Consider the following 18850-nt stretch of genomic DNA (forward strand, 5'->3'; position numbering starts at 1 on the left):
TTTAAATTAAATTGTGAGATGTCAAACATGGTGTAATAAAATATAATTATATATGTAATATACTATATTTTATTCAAATAAAATGAAATATGTAAATAATATTTTAAAAAGTATATAAACGTGTGTATATCATTTCATAAAATATATATATACACATATATAAATTTAGGAAAATATAATCACATAGTACGGAATTCTCATGATAGACATATTGAACACACCGTGTAAGAGCATACTGTTCTGTTATTTACTTCCTTCTTACTTAATATTATGTCACAGTTAATATAGCCATGGAATTCTTTTAGAAATATGATTAGTAAATATTAAAAATATATGAATAAAATTAATTACAATATAATAGAAATAATTATAAATTAAAATTAAAATAACTAATTAATTTAATAAAAATTTAAAATTTTAAAATACTATTAAAATGTAAAATAAATTTTCAAAAATGAAAGTGCACTTAGCTCTCAATAGTAATAATTATTTTTATAAGATATTTAAAAAGTATTAAACCACATCATAATTTGTCAAAATACTTATATAATTTTCAATATCTAATATTAAAAATCCATATTTTTTAAAATGTTAAAACACCAAATTCCAATGTACCTCTTCCATCCAAAATATTTTATATTTGTTTAATTGAACCCAGCAACTAAAGAATAAAATATTTTGATATAAAAATAAATAAATAAATAAATAAAAATTAATGATAAATTACTTATTTTTTGAAAATATTGATAATAAAAATTTAAGTGAATAAATTATTATTATAAATAAATTATGTATAAATGTAATTCACACTAAAATAACAGTGATATAATTTTTCAGGATAAAAATAATATCATGTAATAACGAATTTGTCTTTTTATCCTTCAAATCAAAATTAATCAAAATATTATTTAAATAAAACTTTAAATTTAACACTCCATTTATAAATTAATTTCAAACCACGACTATTGTATACTAATAACATTATTTATATATTCACTCCTCTCCATTTTATAACAAATGCTACATTTTTATATTTATAACATTTACTATTCAAAATATATTTAACCCATAGTATAATATTTTATTCTATTGTATTATTACATCGTAATGTGTGTACATCTATAATATTATTCATATATATATATATATATTACAAAAATATTTTAAGATGTCATTCGTCAGCAAGAGTGCTGTTGTTACCTATTGAATTTCATTACATGAATAAATAATTACATATTGCACTGAATAATATATATTATTCATATTCATATTTTATTAAATGATATCATTTGACATATGACCGCAGATAGTGATAACTGATGAGGGCAAAATTGTAAAATAAATTAAAATTATAAATTAAAATTTTGTAATTTTTTTACCGTTTTGTTGTTCTGTTTTTTCTTATACTGTAACTATCCTCTTTATGTCATTTATTTTCTTTTCTTCATTTTTCTAATTATTATTATTATTATTATTATTATTATTATTATACATTCTTTTAATTAAGACAAAATAAGACACCCTAAAGGCGGCGGCGTCCAGAAGCAGGGCATTCAAACAAATTTTCTCATTTGTTTGTGATTTTTTTAATTTTAATTTTACTTTTTATTAATTTTTCTGAAATATTGAATTAAATATTTATTTTTTATTTTATAAAAATAAATTTTACATTAAAAATATTATATCAATATATATTAATATCAAATTTGGTTCGTTTCAATTTAGCAATCAAGCACTTATAACATATAAAGTTATAATCAGACTTACACAAATAGATGGATTGTGTAATAATCAAACAATAAATGCACCCTAAAATAAAATACAAAATAATTATTAACTCAATTCGCCTTCTAACTTGTCCCACGTTTGAAGTTCCAACCCAAGTGTCATCGCTAAAATTCAGTTGAAAATTGCAATAACATGTATTCCAAATTAATCTCAACTTTAAGACAACAAACACACAAGTAAATTCTTATTTATGTATTATAAACTCTCCCTTAAAGGATGTTTAGCACTGTTGGAATTGAGTCACTCAACATTATAATAATAGTGTCCGCTTTGAGTTGAGCCCATATAGATTTGTTTTTGGATTTTTTCAAAATGATCAATCACAACGGTTGGAATAGACCCAGTGCCATGAGACTTTCGACAACCACCAATGTACGAGACTCTGATACCACTGTTAAGGTTTATAAAATGTAGATTTTTCTTATCAATTTTCAATGTGGAATTTGAATTTGCACTTCAAAAAGTACTCTCAAATATGTGTGTCTCGATTCATCATCGTAGCATATTGAATGAAGCAAAAATTGACCTCACTTCCAAGTATCAAGACGACCTCTTCATGAAAAATGTAGTCTGTCAATAATTCGATATGCATTCAAACGGGGCATAATTAGATCACCGTTTGGACTTTGTCTCCAGTCAAATAAACTTTTTTTAGTTTAAAATTATAAATTTAAAAGTTTCCCTTAGAATTCATTATTCAACTCAATATATTTCCTTATTATTTTATTTTCACATCTCTTATCACTTCACTTTCATTTTATTGACTCTTGGTCTGTTACAACGGTCTTCCACTTCAACAAAAAAAGGTGGAGGCTATAGGTTATTTTCGAACTTTTTACTTGGGTCTTCATTAATTTATTCAATTTGAATTGCATTTATATTACACATTCGGTTGATTGAACTCAAATTAAATGGGTTACAATTGTCCATTGAAGTTTGTTTGTTGATCGAACTAATTACTGACAACATTAACTAATACTAAAAATAAGTACAATATACTTTCAACAAATTTAATTCTATATTTTTTACTAAACCAAAAAACAAACGTGTTTATTAAAAATTTATTTTCAATTCAAAATATTACAGTGATATCGACTTATATTATATCAAATAACTATTTAAATTTAAATTTTTATTATAAAAAAATCAAATACAAAACCAAATTCACATGCAAACAATCATATTGGTTAATGATAATTTAAAATTGACTAAAAATAAAATATTAATTTAATATTTTATTTAAATAGCAAATATTTCTGCATATTATTGTGTCCTCATGTCGAAGCTTTATCCTGTGTCGACTTCACGAATTCAAATGCATCTCGGCTGTAGGGAATCAGATCCCTTCGTAGTGAAATACTAATAAATACTCGTCTATCCAGTCACCGTTCTGACCGAACCGTTCAGACCGACTCGGCCGGGACCGGTTCAAACCGGCTGCCAAACACATGTCTCTTGCCGTCAGCCTTCACGCGCGTTGCCAGCCCAGCATCCTTCCAGGAATCCCTCCGGTTCCCCACCGTCCAGTTCTGTGCAGTACCTAATTTTTAACTCAAGTCGCATGGCACTGTTCCACGTGGCTAATGTTGAAGTCGCATTTGTGTGAAATGTCTTTTTCGCCTTCGTACATTATGCGACTTCTGTTGTAAATGAAATAACTGCAGCGAAAGGAACCGGATCCGACCTAGTCAAGAATTGTCACTGTGATTTTTTGGCTCCCAGGTTCTTGCGGGCAACAAAACAAAGGAATTGTTAGGCAAAATGGAAAAATATTAATTCAAAAAAATTTCAACCTCTCTCTCTGGGTCTTTCTGTCCAAAGGGAAACCTAAAATTGTTTCTCTCTCATTGTCTATTCTCTTCCATTGGGTGGTAAATTGATTATGGCGACTGTCAAGAACCCTAATATTTAGCAGCCGCCTTTGGAGTTGCAGGGAAGGAAAGACGCGACATCCCAAAAGCCGCCTCGATTTTGTGTTGATACAGGAGGGTTAGCTGCCTCACCTGAAGTAAGTGCTTCGGGGACTCCCATCTTGTGGATGTTTAGCTCGTTGGAGGGGTGTTGTTGTATGATGTTTTGGGAGGGTTGTTATCTTGGAGGTCATCGTTCTTGCGAGATTTTCCGTTTGATTTATTGTTCTTGTTGATTCATCTGGAAGTTATGTGGTCGGGCAGCTTTTGATGGTGAATCTCTTTTGTTCATATTAGTTAAGTTTGTTCAGATATTACCAGTGGCCGATAGAGGAATTGAAATCATTACATCTTGTTTAGTCGGAACTTGAAAGATTGGATAGCTCTACTTTCAGAAATCGAAGGTATTTTTTCGTAGATACTGTGATAATTCGGAGTGATTGTTGTTGTATGTTGTTTTATTGGTTGGGCAAAAGTTGACTTTGGTATTAAACTTCTTGTAGAATTCTTCTGTAGTTTTATAGACTTCATAGAATTGGAAAACTGTGCCTGATTTGGGGTTAAGTAGTCGGCGCCGGCAATGGCCGATGAGGGCCTAAGGATGGGTGGGGGGCTTTATAATGGATTGGCTGTAGTATTGAAGGGGAAGGAAAGCAGTAATGGTTCTGGGAAATCTCATCTTGTTTCATATTGTGAAAGTTTTGGGGAACAGCCTGTGGAGCGTGCAATCGAGCACATATTCGACCTCCCGTATAAAGCAATTAATCATTTGAACAGCCCGGTGAACAGTGGTGATGTGCGGACAATAATACGGCATGAGTTCTTAAGGCATCACCAAGAATTGAAGACTGTTAGTCGGAATAGAGATGGGGTCTGCACAATCTATGATACATCACAGCAAGTGGTTGGGCTTGATGAATCTAGTATTTGCGGTGACATTCGAATTCTCAATCAGCCTTTGCTCGTGGAGAGCGATGCGTTGTTCAGTAGTGTTAGGGCCAATGCCTGTGTATGGAAAGGGAAGTGGATGTATGAAGTTACTCTTGAAACTTGTGGCGCACAGAAGCTTGGTTGGGCTATAGCTTGCCCCTTCACTGAACGGAAGGGTGTTGGCGATTTAGACGATTCTTATGCGTTTGATGGTAAAAGGGTCTGCAAAAGAAATAAAGAAACTGATCCCTATGGCCAGGGGTGGGTTGTGGGTGATGTGATTGGATGCTGTATAGATATGGATAGCGATGAGATACTCTTTTACCGAAATGGTACCTCACTTGGGGTAGCTTTCACTGGGATTCGGAAGATGGTGCCTGGCTTGGGGTACTATCCAGCTATTTCTCTCTCTCAAGGGGAACGGTGTGAGATAAATTTTGGTGGACTACCATTTAAGTATCCTATTAAAGGATTTCTTCCCATTCAAGCTCCTCCCCCTTCGACGTGTCTTGCAACTAACCTGTTCGATTGCTTTTTAAGACTCTTGCAAATGCAGTGCCCACGGAGGCTGGAATCCAACACTATTGAGAAGCTGAGCAGGCTGAAACGTTTTGCGTCCTTTGAAGAACTTTATAATCCTGTCTCTAAAGGCATTTGTGAAGAGTTGTTCTCTGCTCTCAATGCTGAAATTGCGAGTGCAGAGTACATAGGACATGGCCCCTTTTTGTCATTCATGATGGAAGCCTTCAGAATTCGTCCCCCACATGACTATCTAACCTTGAACAGAGTACTTGATTCCCTTCTCGGGTTTGATGAGTCAAAGCTATTGTTTGGGCATGCATTTGAGGCACTTTCGGGAAGATGTAAAACAGCACCCTTAGTTCTTACCGAGTGCCCTTATTCTGGATCATATAGTTATCTTGCTCTGGCATGCCACATGTTAAGGCGGGAAGAACTGATGACTCTCTGGTGGAATTCAGATTTTCAATTCTTGTTTGAGGGGTTTCTTTCAAGGAAAGGTCCTAACAAACAGGATCTCCAATCTCTGATTCCCTCTGTCTGGTGGCCAGGCTCGTATGAGGACATATCTAATGAGAATAACATGATGCTTACAACTACAGCTCTATCTGAAGCAATAAATAAGGTATGCATTGACTTTTGGATAGTTTCTTTTCGAAATTTATTTATTTTCTTGCTTGATTTCAATTATTAATTTAATGGATTACATATATCCTTCCTCCGTTGGAGTTACAAATGTTGAAATGTTACTATATTTGAATGGAAATTCTGTTGTGAATGGCGGGACAATTTCCAATCTGCATTACCTACCGTTGGAGCAATATCTAGTGGATGACAAGATTTGATGTGTTGAATTATACATAGATCGAAATAATCTTCCGGCTTCCCAAAATGTAATAATAAATGCTGAAAAAGTTATGACGACAGACAAAATGTAATATTTTACACTTTTACACGATTTCATTCTTTTCTTATTATACCCCAATCACTATAGCCTTCTAGTTTACCAAAAAATAACGATAAATGCTGAAAAGTGTTGATAAATGAAAATGTATATTTTATACTTGACACGGTTTCATTTCTTACCTCATTATGACAGTTATAACATGAGTTATTTCATTGGTTGAGATCTGCGGTATATCGTATAATGTAGTGTAGAATCAGATTTCTGCTTTTTATCTTGCGTGACCGTTGCAAGAACTTCACGGAACCTTGGGTTCAGTTTGGTGTGCTAAATTTGGATTTATCCTGTCTATATGTAATAGTTTTCCATGCCTTTTAATGCTAAAAGTGTAGATCTTTGTCACAATGTTTTTGGCACCCAATTTTGTTTCACAATCCTTATTTTTGGCAACAGAATTTTAAGTTGTTATTTGTTTTGATGGCATGAATCTTTATTCTTATTCAGATTGAAGAGAAGCAAAGGGATCTATGCCGTTTGGTTATGCAATTCATACCACCTGTAGGACCTGTACAATTGCCAGGCTCTGTCTTTCGAACATTTCTACAGAGTATTTTACTGAAGAACAGGGGTGCAGATCGTAATGTGCCACCCCCTGGCCTGTCAAACAACACAGTACTTGTCTCTTTATTTAGTGTTCTTCTCCATTTTCTCTCTGAAGGCTTTGCTGTAGGAGACATCTATGGCTGGATTAAGGGCTCTAGGACGAATTCTGGAACTCATGTGGGATTCCTTCACAGGGGTGGGCAGCAAAGTTTTCCTGCTGGCCTGTTTGTGAAAAATGATCCTCATCGAGTTGATATACCCAGGCTAGGAGGATCTTACAGTCATTTGTCAAAATTTAACAGTTTTGATGAAGAGGAAGAAGAGGAAATTATTCGATGGGAAGAAGGATGCATGGATGATGAAGAAATGAGAGTGACTCATTTTGGTAGGCAGAAACCATGTTGCTGTTTTACAGATGATGGTGATTCTTCTAAAATCTTTGAAGATCGCATAAGATGTATGACTAAAGGTTCTCAGGGGAGTTGCAGCTCTATTCCTGATAAATCGACTCACGTTACATCTGAATGTAGTGCTGCAAATCTGAATGATGAAATAGTTGATAAACCCAGTACCAGCGATCACTCTGAGTCTGAGTTTGCGTTTCGACCCATGCAGCAACTGAGGATTGTACCAAAAGAGAATGCATTTTCTTCAGCTACTTTAGAAGAGGAGGAGCTTTTAGATACTATGCTTTTGCTTTATCATTTGGGTCTTGCGCCAAACTTTAAGCAGGTCAGTGAAACTGATTTAATTTTTATTGAGTTTTTAGTCATACTTTCTGTAATAGGGTATAAAATCAAGGCTATCTTCACTTTTGATGACTAGATTTAGATATAGGCTAGCTGCATAATTTTAAGGGATCGTTACCTCTGGTCATGCTAAAATTTTGAATGAATAGCCCATCACTTAAGTACAATATACATATATATATATATTCAGATAATCATTCGTTGTCCCTATCCCAAATATAAAGGTGAACACAACAGGACCTATGGTTAAGACACCATCAATATATTGGAAGTTCCTACTCAACTTCTTGAAGCTCAAGTGTTGTATTTTCTTGTAATGTTCACACATATTGAATGATGTGTGACATTTAATTTTTTTTCTTAACCATGATTTTCTCTTTAACTTTAAAGAGCTGGTGGAACTTACTTTCTTTTCTCGAGCCTGTTTCTTAATCATGATTTTCTCTTTGATTATAAAGAACTGGTGGATCGTACTTTATTTCTCGAGCCTTTGCATTGTCATTTAGAACACAGGGAGTTTCTTTAAAGGATAATGCTTTTACAATTATGTAGCTGTAAGCATTATATTTTCCATATCATTGGGTTTATGTTCACTTTTTATGGGAATCAAAATTCACAAATATAACCTTGTTGCTCAATGCACTAAGCTTCTCATTGTAAGCCAATAAATGTTACCGAATATATTTGTTTAGTTGAAGTATAGTAAATGCTGTGCTCCATTCTTTTCTTTGTGAGTTTCTAGCATTAGTTGCTTTATGCGTTGACGCAAGTTGAACCAACTAATCTATCAGTCACCCCTTGCTATGTATATTGAATTATTGATACTTTTTTTTTTTAATCTACAAGAAATCCAAGATTATTTTGAGCTTTACCTTCATAGGGAGTTTAGTAGAATGTGTTCATTTCTTCTCATAAAATTTGGAGAAATTTTCTTTAGGGTGTGCCATCTAATTGCATTGTATTTGTACTATTATCATTGGAAATAAGACGATAATCAACAGGGAATTATTTACTTCTTGTGTCTGGTAAACTCCCTCCTCAGAGATTTTGTCAATATAAGAATACTTGAGAAGCTGTTCATCACACATTGTATTTTTCCTAAATGAAGCATTATATCCGTTTGTAGCATAAGAAGTCTGTGGCAGTTAGCTCTGAGTTAAAGGAGACATTGGTTGTTGATGCATTGTATTTTTGGAAGAAATTTGTGTGTGGTTTCTCCTTTGTGCATCTATCTACTCTTTCTTGAAGTTCAGTGATACTTTCTTTTCCCCCTGTTATCCTCCTTATGGTCTGCACAAAAAAGTAGGATCGTTGTACAGGGGATATTTATGCTATGAGGTGGAGAGCTTGCTTACTATAATTCTTCATTTATTTATCGGTAGGGGAAACTAATTATTGTTATTTGGTCAAATTTATCTGTATCCAGGCATCCTCTTTCATGTCTCGTCAATCACAGTCCATTTCACTTTTGGAAGAGACCGATAGACAAATTAGAGAATGCATATATAGCGAACAAGTGAAGCGCTTGAGGGAAGCTCGCAGTGTTTATCGTGAAGAAGTTGTGGATTGCATCAGACACTCTGCCTGGTATCTATCCTGTCACGACTCTTACCTTTTCTATTGCTGAGCATAATGAATCTCTTTGTTTCCTAGAAACATATTCTAATTATTTGGTGTTTCCAAGAATTTACAACATGGTAACTTATCTAACCCACTTTCCTGTATCATTCCTGCTGTTATATTACGATCATTCATTTATAAATTGGTTACCAGATGGACAAGCCATGAGCATCAGATTGATTATGTTATAACCTATGCCATTAAGCCAATATTTTATTTCTCTGTGCAGACTTAAAATTCCGTGATATGTTCCTGAATGATTCCTTATCCTCGTTAGAAAGTCTATGTGGAATTGCTGTTGCTGAAATATTTAAACGTTGTGGATTGTAGCTTTGAAATGCTACTATCTAATATTTTGTGTTTTGAAATCTTAAATAATGTGATGCCCTCCAAAAAATAAATAAATCTACAGGTATAGGGTTTCGCTTTTCTCTCGTTGGAAGCAGCGGGGGATGTATGCAACCTGCATGTGGATTGTTCAGTTACTTCTTGTTCTAAGCAAAGGGGACCCGATCTTCTCCTATGTTCCTGAATATTATCTAGAAACTTTGGTAAAGTATCCTTTTTCTCACATGTCAAATGCCTTGTACTATTTTCTTGCTGCCCGCAGTTTGTTACTCTGCCTTTTTTATACTAAAATTTCACTCCGTTTCTTTATATCACGTGTTACTTTTATTTTTCTTCAAATGTATTTGTTTTGATTAAACAACCCCGCTGATGCCTCTTTATCAAGCGATTTGAAGCGAACAATACATTTCTATATTAACATTTCAAATATTTTGGTGATGCTGCTTCTTTGTTTTTGGCAGGTAGACTGTTTTCATGTGCTGCGGAAGAGTGATCCTCCTTTTGTTCCAGCCACAATATTTATTAAGCAAGGACTTGCTCCTTTTGTACGTCATATGTTCCTTCTTTTTGTGTTTTGGTGTGCCCATATTCTTTATTTTTCAGGCAGTTATCGAGCAATGGGATTACAAATAATCTGTTTGTCAAATCACATTCATGATTCTAATGTTTTGATCTCCAAGGATAACTACGTTTGGTTTCTTTCTAAATTTACTCCTTCATCACTTACCTTTTCCACTGAGTGGTTTTTTACGAGTAATCCAGAAGGAATGTTCGTTAGATTGAAACATCTGATTGCATTTTTTATCTAGTATAAAGTTTTGCATTACTAAAATATTTGTAAATTGTATTTTGACATGAACTGTCAGGGATGCAGGCCATTATCTCAATAGTTGTTAGCATGGTAATTTGTTGAATCTGATTCGAAAAACAATGCTTTTATTTCATTTTGTACAGGTTACTTTTATCGTTACCCACTTCAATGATCCAAGGATAGCGAGTGCGGAGCTAAGGGATCTTCTTCTCCAGTCTATTTCTGTGCTGGTACAGTACAAGGAATATTTGGTTGTGTTTGAACGCAACGAAGCAGCGACAAGAAGGATGCCAAAAGCTTTATTGTCTGCCTTCGACAACAGATCCTGGATTCCTGTAACCAATATTCTTCTCAGGCTATGCAAAGGTTCGGGATTTGGCTTGTCCAACCGCGGCGAGTCTTCATCCTCATCCATATTGTTTCAGGTAATGACATATGATTATGTCAGTAAAAATCTAGCCTCACTTCTGCTTTTATACAGCTCTATAATTACTAGTACTTGTCTGATTTTCGAATTCTACACTACAGACATTGCTTAAGGAAACTTGCACCAGCGATGAAGAGTTATTCTCAGCTTTCCTCAATCGCTTATTCAACACTCTTAGCTGGGCGATGACCGAATTCTCTGTTTCAGTTCGTGAAATGCAAGAAAATTATAAGGTAAATTGTAGCTTGATTTGTTAAGGCATAGTTTTCCTTTCCTTATTGATTGATAAATTCCTTTGTCAGATGATGGACATGCTACAGAGGAAATGCAGTGTAATATTCGACCTTTCTTGCAACCTCGCGAGAGTTTTAGAATTTTGCACAGGGGAGATACCTCAAGCTTTTGTATCGGGGATGGATACAAATTTGCGACGACTGGCTGAGTTGATTGTCTTCATGTTAACCCACTTAATCGGTGCTATCGATCCAGAAGTTTTTGACCTGTAAGTCGAAATTTATCTTTACAATGATACCCGTCGCCATATATTTTGCTTTATTTGACGATCATTTAATATAATAGGTTTCTTTTGCAGCCGCGAATAGTCCCTAATGATGATATTAAATAGCTATCGACTTTTAGTGGTTTATTTCGATAATTCTCTATAAATCTGTGCAGTTACTGCCGTAAATTACTTATTGAATGTGATATCATATGCTTGTCTTACTATTATCAGATTGATTCGACGTCCGGGTCAGTCCTCCGAAAAGATGAACGGCGGCATGATTTTCGCGCCGCTTGCGGGAATCATTCTGAATCTTCTGGATGCCAATCGAGGGACAGACAATGGGGACGAGACTCAAAACAATGACGTGGTTGCCGTCTTCGCCAGCATGGACTGCGCCAGCACCATTCGTCACGGGGTTCAGTATCTCCTCGAATACAATTGGGTTCGTATACGCATACATTTCCATCTTAATCGACATTTCACGCAACCGTCTTCTTACAAATCCCATACATCATATTTTACCAGGCGGGCTCGATCAGGAGCGACGATTACAGCGAGCAGCTGAAAAAGCTCGAGAATTTCTCGACCCTCTTGATGCGCCGAACGGAAATTCAAGAAATGGAGAAGAATGTCGTCCGAGTGGGAGAAACCGAAGGCGAAGTAGAAGCAGCCGACGACGGGACATGCTGCATATGCTATTCGAACAAAGCCGACACCAGCTTCGAGCCGTGCAAGCATATATCTTGCCATGGCTGCATTTCCAGGCATCTCCTTAACTGCGAAAGATGCTTCTTCTGCAACACAACCATCGTCAACACCATTGGGATAAACAGCAGCAAATGAAGGATTTGTCCTATTGTTTCTGTTGCATTGCATTTTGCATCTGCCATTTAGATGACTAGTTCATATATAAAATAGATACCCTTATTCAATGGGAAAGACCAAACTATATTATTATTACATATACATACATACATGCACATATATATATATATTATATATATGAGGGTTGTGCAAATGTGAAATAAAGTTAGCCAAGGAGGGATGGATCCTTTGGGATTTGATATTTTTGTAGCCAAATATGAGGCCTGAGAGGCATTTATTTTTTATGTATGTATATATATGTATGAGAGATGTAAATAAGAACCTGTTGAAAGAGTGGGAAGCCATTGGAAGCTTTAAGTAGCTTCATGATGCATATCTTACTCCAAGATTCTCTGAATAGTGCTGTAACTGATATGATCTTGATTTTGCCATTAGAACACAAAATAAAATGGGGAAAAAGTAGAGAGAGAGTACATGAGCAAGAGGACATTGACAAAAACCTAGCGAGAGAGAGAGTGACAGACAGAAACATTAGATGGGAAATAATGAAATTGAACAAACAAAAGGTAAGATACAGATTAAGGGGGCCTCCCATGACTCATGTTTCCTCTCTAACTTTCTTGAACAATTAGATGATCTTACAAACACTTGATCAGTTCAGCAGCACCACAGCAAGAATTATTATCCATCTAATAAGAGGGCGGGGCGCCCCACCCGTCCCCTCCCCACCCCTCGGATCTTCATCAGAAATATGTATGGATGTATGGATGTATGTACCTGTGTAGATAAAAAGAAACGGGCATGACTTTTCTTTCGTTGGATTCAGTATGTCAAAACACAGATGGTGTTCTTGTAGGTTCCGGCTACATTGTATTAGTTATTCTTGTTTTTCATGCTGACGGCTTCTAGAGGAGCTTTCGGGGCTAGACTCTAATCCAAAGCACTTAAAAATTGCGCGCTTTGCTAGTCCAAAATAGTTGCACAGGTGCATTGGATGTTGGAATCCTGTCAATGAAGATGATCCCTCTCCACTATGGTCTTCTTGTTGAGTCGACCCTTCACTGGTTCCGGCATCCCTCCTACCCTGTCGGCATTCCACCTGCCATACCCGAAAAACATTAAAAAAAAAATGAAGTTTCTGCGAAAAAAAGGAAGTATACTAGACGACCCGACAATTTTCAAAATGGATATGGATAAAAGCCAGTTCTATTGGAAGGATTTTGAATAAAGAAAACAAATGTAGAAAATGTATACTTAATTCAAATTCATCAGCAAGAAAACATCTACAAGAGAGTCAGGTGTTTTGCAGAAACTTCCAATCCAGAAACAATTGATGTCATCAATACATATATATATATACATCTAAATATATACACATGCATATAAAGAGAGTTATAAGCAAACTATAAATAGAAAGAACATTATATCACTAATGACAAAACCTTTTCAAACAATAGAGTTCTTCCACAGCTGCTTCATGATTTTCTTAACATGGTTCATTATTGAAAATCTTCTAAAAATACACTAACTATTATTATAACCCTGTTATTTTCAAATTGAAAAAAACTACCCTCCAAGTTCTTTTGAAATTTTCGACCGAATCCCATTACAAGTAAAGAAGGCCAAATCCATTTCAAGTGCAAAGAATAAACTAACTTAAAGGAAGACCAGCTAAATCTTAATAAATTGCCAAATTATTGCAGTATTATAGAAGGACTAGCATTATGTTCAAAGAAATTTCAGAAATTTATAATAAAATCAGACGAACAGACAGTATTTAGTGCTACAATCAAGGCAAGTATATTAGTTCATTTCCAAAATAACAAGAAATTGTTGTTCATTTAACCTCACTGAGCTTTCAAACATAGTTTGAGCGTGAAACACAATTATGACTTAATCATTATATGTACAATATAATCTGAGTAGAAGTTCAGAATCTTTGCCTTTTCTTGCACCTAAAGCATCATCAAATTAACTACAGAAAAATAAGCCCCTCAACAACAACTCTTGTTCCTTTTACCTTGCACATATAAAGCAACGAATAAGACTACTCAATATATCATAATGTCCAACTAAAATTCCCAATATTTGAAATTAACAGAAACAGAGCACCACAATCATATTGAAACAGGAGACAAAGGTCAAAAAGCAATATGAAGAATGAAAGAAAACAATGCGAAAATAAAACGACGAAAGAAGAAATTGGACATTCCTAATCAGTTTATCCTCAATTCAAATAGCTAATTAATCGTAAGCACGAAGCAGATTGGGGAAATTAATAATCTCTCACAGCGATGCAAAATCAGGAAAACTGATATAGAAAAAGGAAGGAAGGAAAAAGAAAAGCCTTCAAGCTCGAACCTTAGCGACTCTATTAGAAACCACGGGGTTAATGCCATGGTTAGTTGACAAACTTATCGGCGGAGCCGCGGAGCTGGCGGAGGAATCCAAAGAAAACACGGAGAGGCCAAAAAAGAGTAGTATTAAAAGAAGAATCGTGACAAGAAGTTGGATCCATATCAGCCATGGGACCTTGAAGCTCTCAATCATCAACTCATCCCCGAACTCCACCATTTTTAGCTGCTCCGGAGCTCCAAAACCCCTCCGGAAAGTCCAATAAACCACCAAGTGAGCTCTGAAAAACCAGGGATTGAAGTAATTTGGTTGATTTCAAGACGGATGTCAATTTGAAGAAGACGAGACTCTGAAACGAAACTAGGAAGGCTGTCTAATATATAAAATAAAATAAAATGGGAACGTCAAAGTCGCCGGACTTGCCCAACGGTTCAACCCACACGTTATGGTTACAAACCGCCGGTTCGATTTCTCATAATTTCAAATTGAAATCGAATTTTTTAAATAACTGTTTTGATTATGATTCGACCGGTTTCGATTACTGTTTATAAACAGTATTTGAACGACGGGTTTATATAAATTCATTTTTAATATATTTTTTATTTTTTTAATTTAAATTTTATTTAAAAATAATTAATTTTAATTTTATTATTTATTTATTATATTGAAATTATATTAATAATAATTAATTAAATTATAATAATATACGAATAATAAATTTAATAAGTAATTAAATTATTATTTAAATAAAAAAAATTACAAAAATATTAATGTATATATTAGATAAAAAAAATAGTTTAATTTAAATATAATTATATTATAAAATAATAAAAATAAAAATAATATTATAGTATTAGTATTATTTTTCAATATTATTAATAATTATTTACGTTAATTAATATTAATATTATTTTTATTTATATTAAAATTTTAATTATAAATATATTATTATTATTATAAAACATTTTTTCCCGAAACAATAATTTACGCATCCACAACCACAACCACCGCAGGCCGCAGCTGCTCACCAGGTTTTCTCTTTCTTCTTCTGCGTCTTGATCCTCCTTCAGCCCTCCCTCTCCTTTCGTCCTCCTTCTTCTTCTTCCTCTCCTTCCTTTCTCTTCGTTCTTCTTCACCTATTTTGTATTTCCGCTGCATCTGCGCCTGATCTGATGGCCAGCAGATTTTAAAATGAAAAAAAAAATTGCAAAACCGCCGTTCAAACCGTAAACCGGCAGTTACGGTTTGAGAAAAGCTCAAATCGAAACCGAACCGTCCGCACCACGGTTTCGGTTCGGTTTGAGTACGGTTCCGATTTGAACCGTAATCGCCGTTTTGAAAACCGACGAACCGCCGGTTCGAATCGACGGTTTGGAACCGAATGAGCAAGTTTACGTCGCTTGGAAACGGGAAGTGTTTCGGAAAATTGCATTTTACCCCTTAATGAGAAGTTGTTTACACTTTTGACTCTCAACCTTTCACTTTTTTTTTTTTTTTTTTTTTTTTGCAAAGAATAATAATTATTGTCATTCAAATAATTTTAGACATTCAAAATATTCTTATATTTATATAATTTCTTTTTACAAATGTCATTATATTATAAGACACTAATTAAAGTATTTTTATAATTTAATATAATAATTAATATTCAAATATTAACCCAAACAAACTAAATGTAACCCTAAAATTCATAGTAATGCTGATAAACTTCTTTTTTGTTTTTTTGTTTTTTTTTTTGCTTTACACCATATTAGTCACATTTTTTTAAATATTTATTACTAATAATTTAAATTCTAACTATATTACTACAATTACTAGAGCCCATATTTTTAGATGACATGCTAATTGACTGACTTAACATAACATATTTTGTATTGTTGAGTTTAAATTATAACTTAGAAATGAATTTTATACGAGTGATATAGATGCAGCGATAAGAATTTTTGAGATGAAAACAATTAAAGATCAAAAAGCTGTAAAATAAATTCTTGATGTAATAGTAATCCGTAAAAAATTATTATTATTAGGATGTTCATGGTTCAATTGAACAGTAATTTATTGGGAAGCAATTATATACGTAAGTTGATAGTAAATTGATGGATGCAGATTCAGAATAACCATTTCATTATTACTATTAATTATATAGAGATAGAAAAGCATGTATAGCAGAGAACATGAACTCTTATTCCACGATGAGGACGACTCGACTCTCACTTTGACTCTAACTTCGACTTCGACTGCGACTGCGACTCCGACTCTAACGAAAATAACATTAACTACCAGCTACCATCGATGATCCATTGAAATGCCAATTGGAATAATATTGTTTAATTAATTATATATGGCGCCGCGCGGTGGCGACAGCAGACAGCGGATGCTTCATCTCGCAGGACAGCTTCAAAAGCTCGGCGAGATCCACCGGCGCCGCCGCGTTCTCCGCCCACTGGAAGTGCCTCACTAGCTTCCCCACCCAGAGCGCCACCGTCGTCATCCCCAGATTCTTCCCGGGGCACACGCGCCGCCCTGCGCCGAAAGGAGCCAGCCTCAGGTCACAGCCGCGGACGTCAACGTCGGCGCCGCCCATTCCCGGTACGAACCTCTCAGGCCGGAACTCCGACGGGTTCTCCCAGACTTGAGGGTCGTGGGTTATCGACCACATGTTGACCATGGCGGTGGTTCCGGCGGGGACAACCATGCCGTTGCTGAGAGAGACGTCGGAAGTGGACAGCCTGGCCCAGGACAAGAGCGGCCCCGGCGGATGAAACCTCAGAGTCTCCTTCACCACCGCCTGAAGATACGGCAGCGCCGCCACGTCGGCGTCGGTGAGGGAAGGATTATTCCCTACGGCGCGGTCGATTTCCTCACGCAGCGTGGCTTGTACCTTAGGGTACAACACCAGCTCCGCCATCACCCACTCCGTCAGCAGCGCCGTCGTGTCGGTGCCTCTGAAGATCATCTCCTGAGATTGAGATTAATTAATTGCAGAAATTAATCATCAATATAATTAATTGTACTCCAATTTATGTGTGTATATATATATATATATAAAGCATACCCATAGAACTGCAATCATGTCGTCTTCATTGAGCTTCTCGTCGCCATCCAAAGACAGCAGAATATCAACAAAATCAGCAGAATCTGAATCGCCCTTCCCCGACGAAGACGATCTGTGCTGATCGATGATCCCCTTGACGAAGGCCCTGACACGTGGGACGAGAGCTTCGCAGCGCGCCACCACTCTGCAAGGATCGTACAAGCTCGACAGCCATGGCAGATGATCCGACCAGTTGAAAGCTCCCAGCAGCTCAAACCCTTCCCTAACCATCTCCCGAAGCTCCGCAAGTTCAGGCTCATCACTGTCCACGTCATAACGCTTTCCAAATACGCTTCCCATAATATTATTCAAAGCCGCGCCTTGTAAATGCTTCCTCAGCGACACCGCTCCCCGCCGCGACTGCTCCGCCGCAATGTTCCTAATCATGGCGGCGCAGTCCTCCTGACGCCCCGCCTCGTGGGCGGCGATGCGGCGGGGGGCGAAGAGGTGCGAGGCGGCGATGCGGCGGAGGAGGCGCCAGTAAGTGCCGCTGGGAGCGAATCCAATGGCTCGGCTGAACATCAGGCTCCGAGCCGACTGTTTGATAGGACGATCCGCAAAGTGTGGGGAAGTCAATATCTCCTTAGCCACTTGAGGATCGGAAGCCACCACAGTCGGCGTCGAGCCGACGCTGAATGCCATAAGCTTCTTGGCGCCCATTGATTCAGCAACTGAAGCCAAGGATCGGTGACCCAAGCCGCGGCTCAGAGTAAAGATGCTGCCCAGAATGGGAAGTCCACGTGGACCGGGAATGGCGACGGCGCCCTTCCGATTCCGGCCATTTCTCCAAGCAGTTCCGCCGGGAGAAAGCGCCCACGTCAGCAGCACGGCGGAGATAAAGGCCGGGACTAATGACAGGATGAGGTATCCGTCAAGGAGGCCGCCGGAGCTCATAAACGCCGGGAGAGTGAACATCCACCAGGTCGAGTCCTTCGCCGTCATTCCCAACTCCATTTTTGTTTTAAGTAAGCTACTGAGACGAGAGGGAAGGTAATGCCTGACGAGTGATGAAAAGAATAGAGAATGAGTGCTCTATATATAGCAGAAGATAAGGGTATTTTAGTCAATTGCGTTAATAGAGTTTTAGTAAGTGCAATGATTATACCAAACTCTTAATTTTATAAGGGTATTTTAGTCTATTGCATTAATAGAGTTTTAGTAAGTGTAATGATTACACCAAACTTTTAATTGTATTGGTGGTAGGTGAAAATTTTTATTGCACTGTTTTACCTTTGTATTAATCGTCTGTAATTTATGAAGAATTTTTATTTATTTATTTATTTTTTATTGTTAGATGAAAAAATAATACTAATATTTTGTCGTGATTGATACTATCTAATATTTTTAAAAGTGAAAGTTATGCTACAAAATCTTTATAGTTTATTATCTTAACTCGATGGAAACATGTTTGTACATTATAATATAGTATTGATAATCAAATTGTTTAAATGCAAGCTTTTAT

General features: G+C 36.1%; 3 protein-coding genes across 5 annotated transcripts; 1 reads left to right on the plus strand and 2 right to left on the minus strand.

The window, feature by feature from the left end:
- The first annotated feature begins 3542 nt into the window (after positions 1–3542).
- LOC127257890 (E3 ubiquitin-protein ligase RKP) lies at positions 3543–12312 on the plus strand. 3 transcript variants are annotated; one of them, XM_051284412.1, is made up of 11 exons: positions 3543–4102; positions 4202–5772; positions 6556–7386; positions 8830–8990; positions 9436–9574; positions 9833–9916; positions 10326–10607; positions 10711–10842; positions 10912–11111; positions 11343–11556; positions 11640–12312. In XM_051284412.1, the coding sequence occupies exons 2-11, from the start codon at positions 4279–4281 to the stop codon at positions 11955–11957; spliced, it is 3855 nt and encodes a 1284-aa protein (XP_051140369.1). In that variant the 5' UTR covers positions 3543–4102; positions 4202–4278; the 3' UTR covers positions 11958–12312. The 3 variants fall into 3 exon arrangements, with proteins under 3 accessions (XP_051140369.1, XP_051140370.1, XP_051140368.1); XM_051284413.1 differs by having other exon boundaries at positions 3543–3796; positions 3996–5772; XM_051284411.1 differs by having other exon boundaries at positions 3543–5772.
- A 433-nt stretch (positions 12313–12745) lies between these two features.
- LOC127257891 (uncharacterized) lies at positions 12746–14639 on the minus strand. Its single transcript, XM_051284414.1, has 2 exons — positions 14301–14639; positions 12746–13038 (listed from the first exon to the last, which is right to left on the minus strand). The coding sequence occupies exons 1-2, from the start codon at positions 14511–14513 to the stop codon at positions 12817–12819; spliced, it is 435 nt and encodes a 144-aa protein (XP_051140371.1). The 5' UTR covers positions 14514–14639; the 3' UTR covers positions 12746–12816.
- A 1949-nt stretch (positions 14640–16588) lies between these two features.
- Positions 16589–18342, minus strand: LOC127258404 (cytochrome P450 78A7-like). Its single transcript, XM_051285234.1, has 2 exons — positions 17350–18342; positions 16589–17253 (listed from the first exon to the last, which is right to left on the minus strand). The coding sequence occupies exons 1-2, from the start codon at positions 18340–18342 to the stop codon at positions 16630–16632; spliced, it is 1617 nt and encodes a 538-aa protein (XP_051141191.1). The 3' UTR covers positions 16589–16629.
- Positions 18343–18850: the final 508 nt, after the last annotated feature.

This window comes from Andrographis paniculata, unplaced genomic scaffold (assembly GCF_009805555.1).
Source record: "Andrographis paniculata isolate CXL003 unplaced genomic scaffold, ASM980555v1 Contig59END, whole genome shotgun sequence".
NCBI classification, from domain to species: domain Eukaryota; kingdom Viridiplantae; phylum Streptophyta; class Magnoliopsida; order Lamiales; family Acanthaceae; genus Andrographis; species Andrographis paniculata.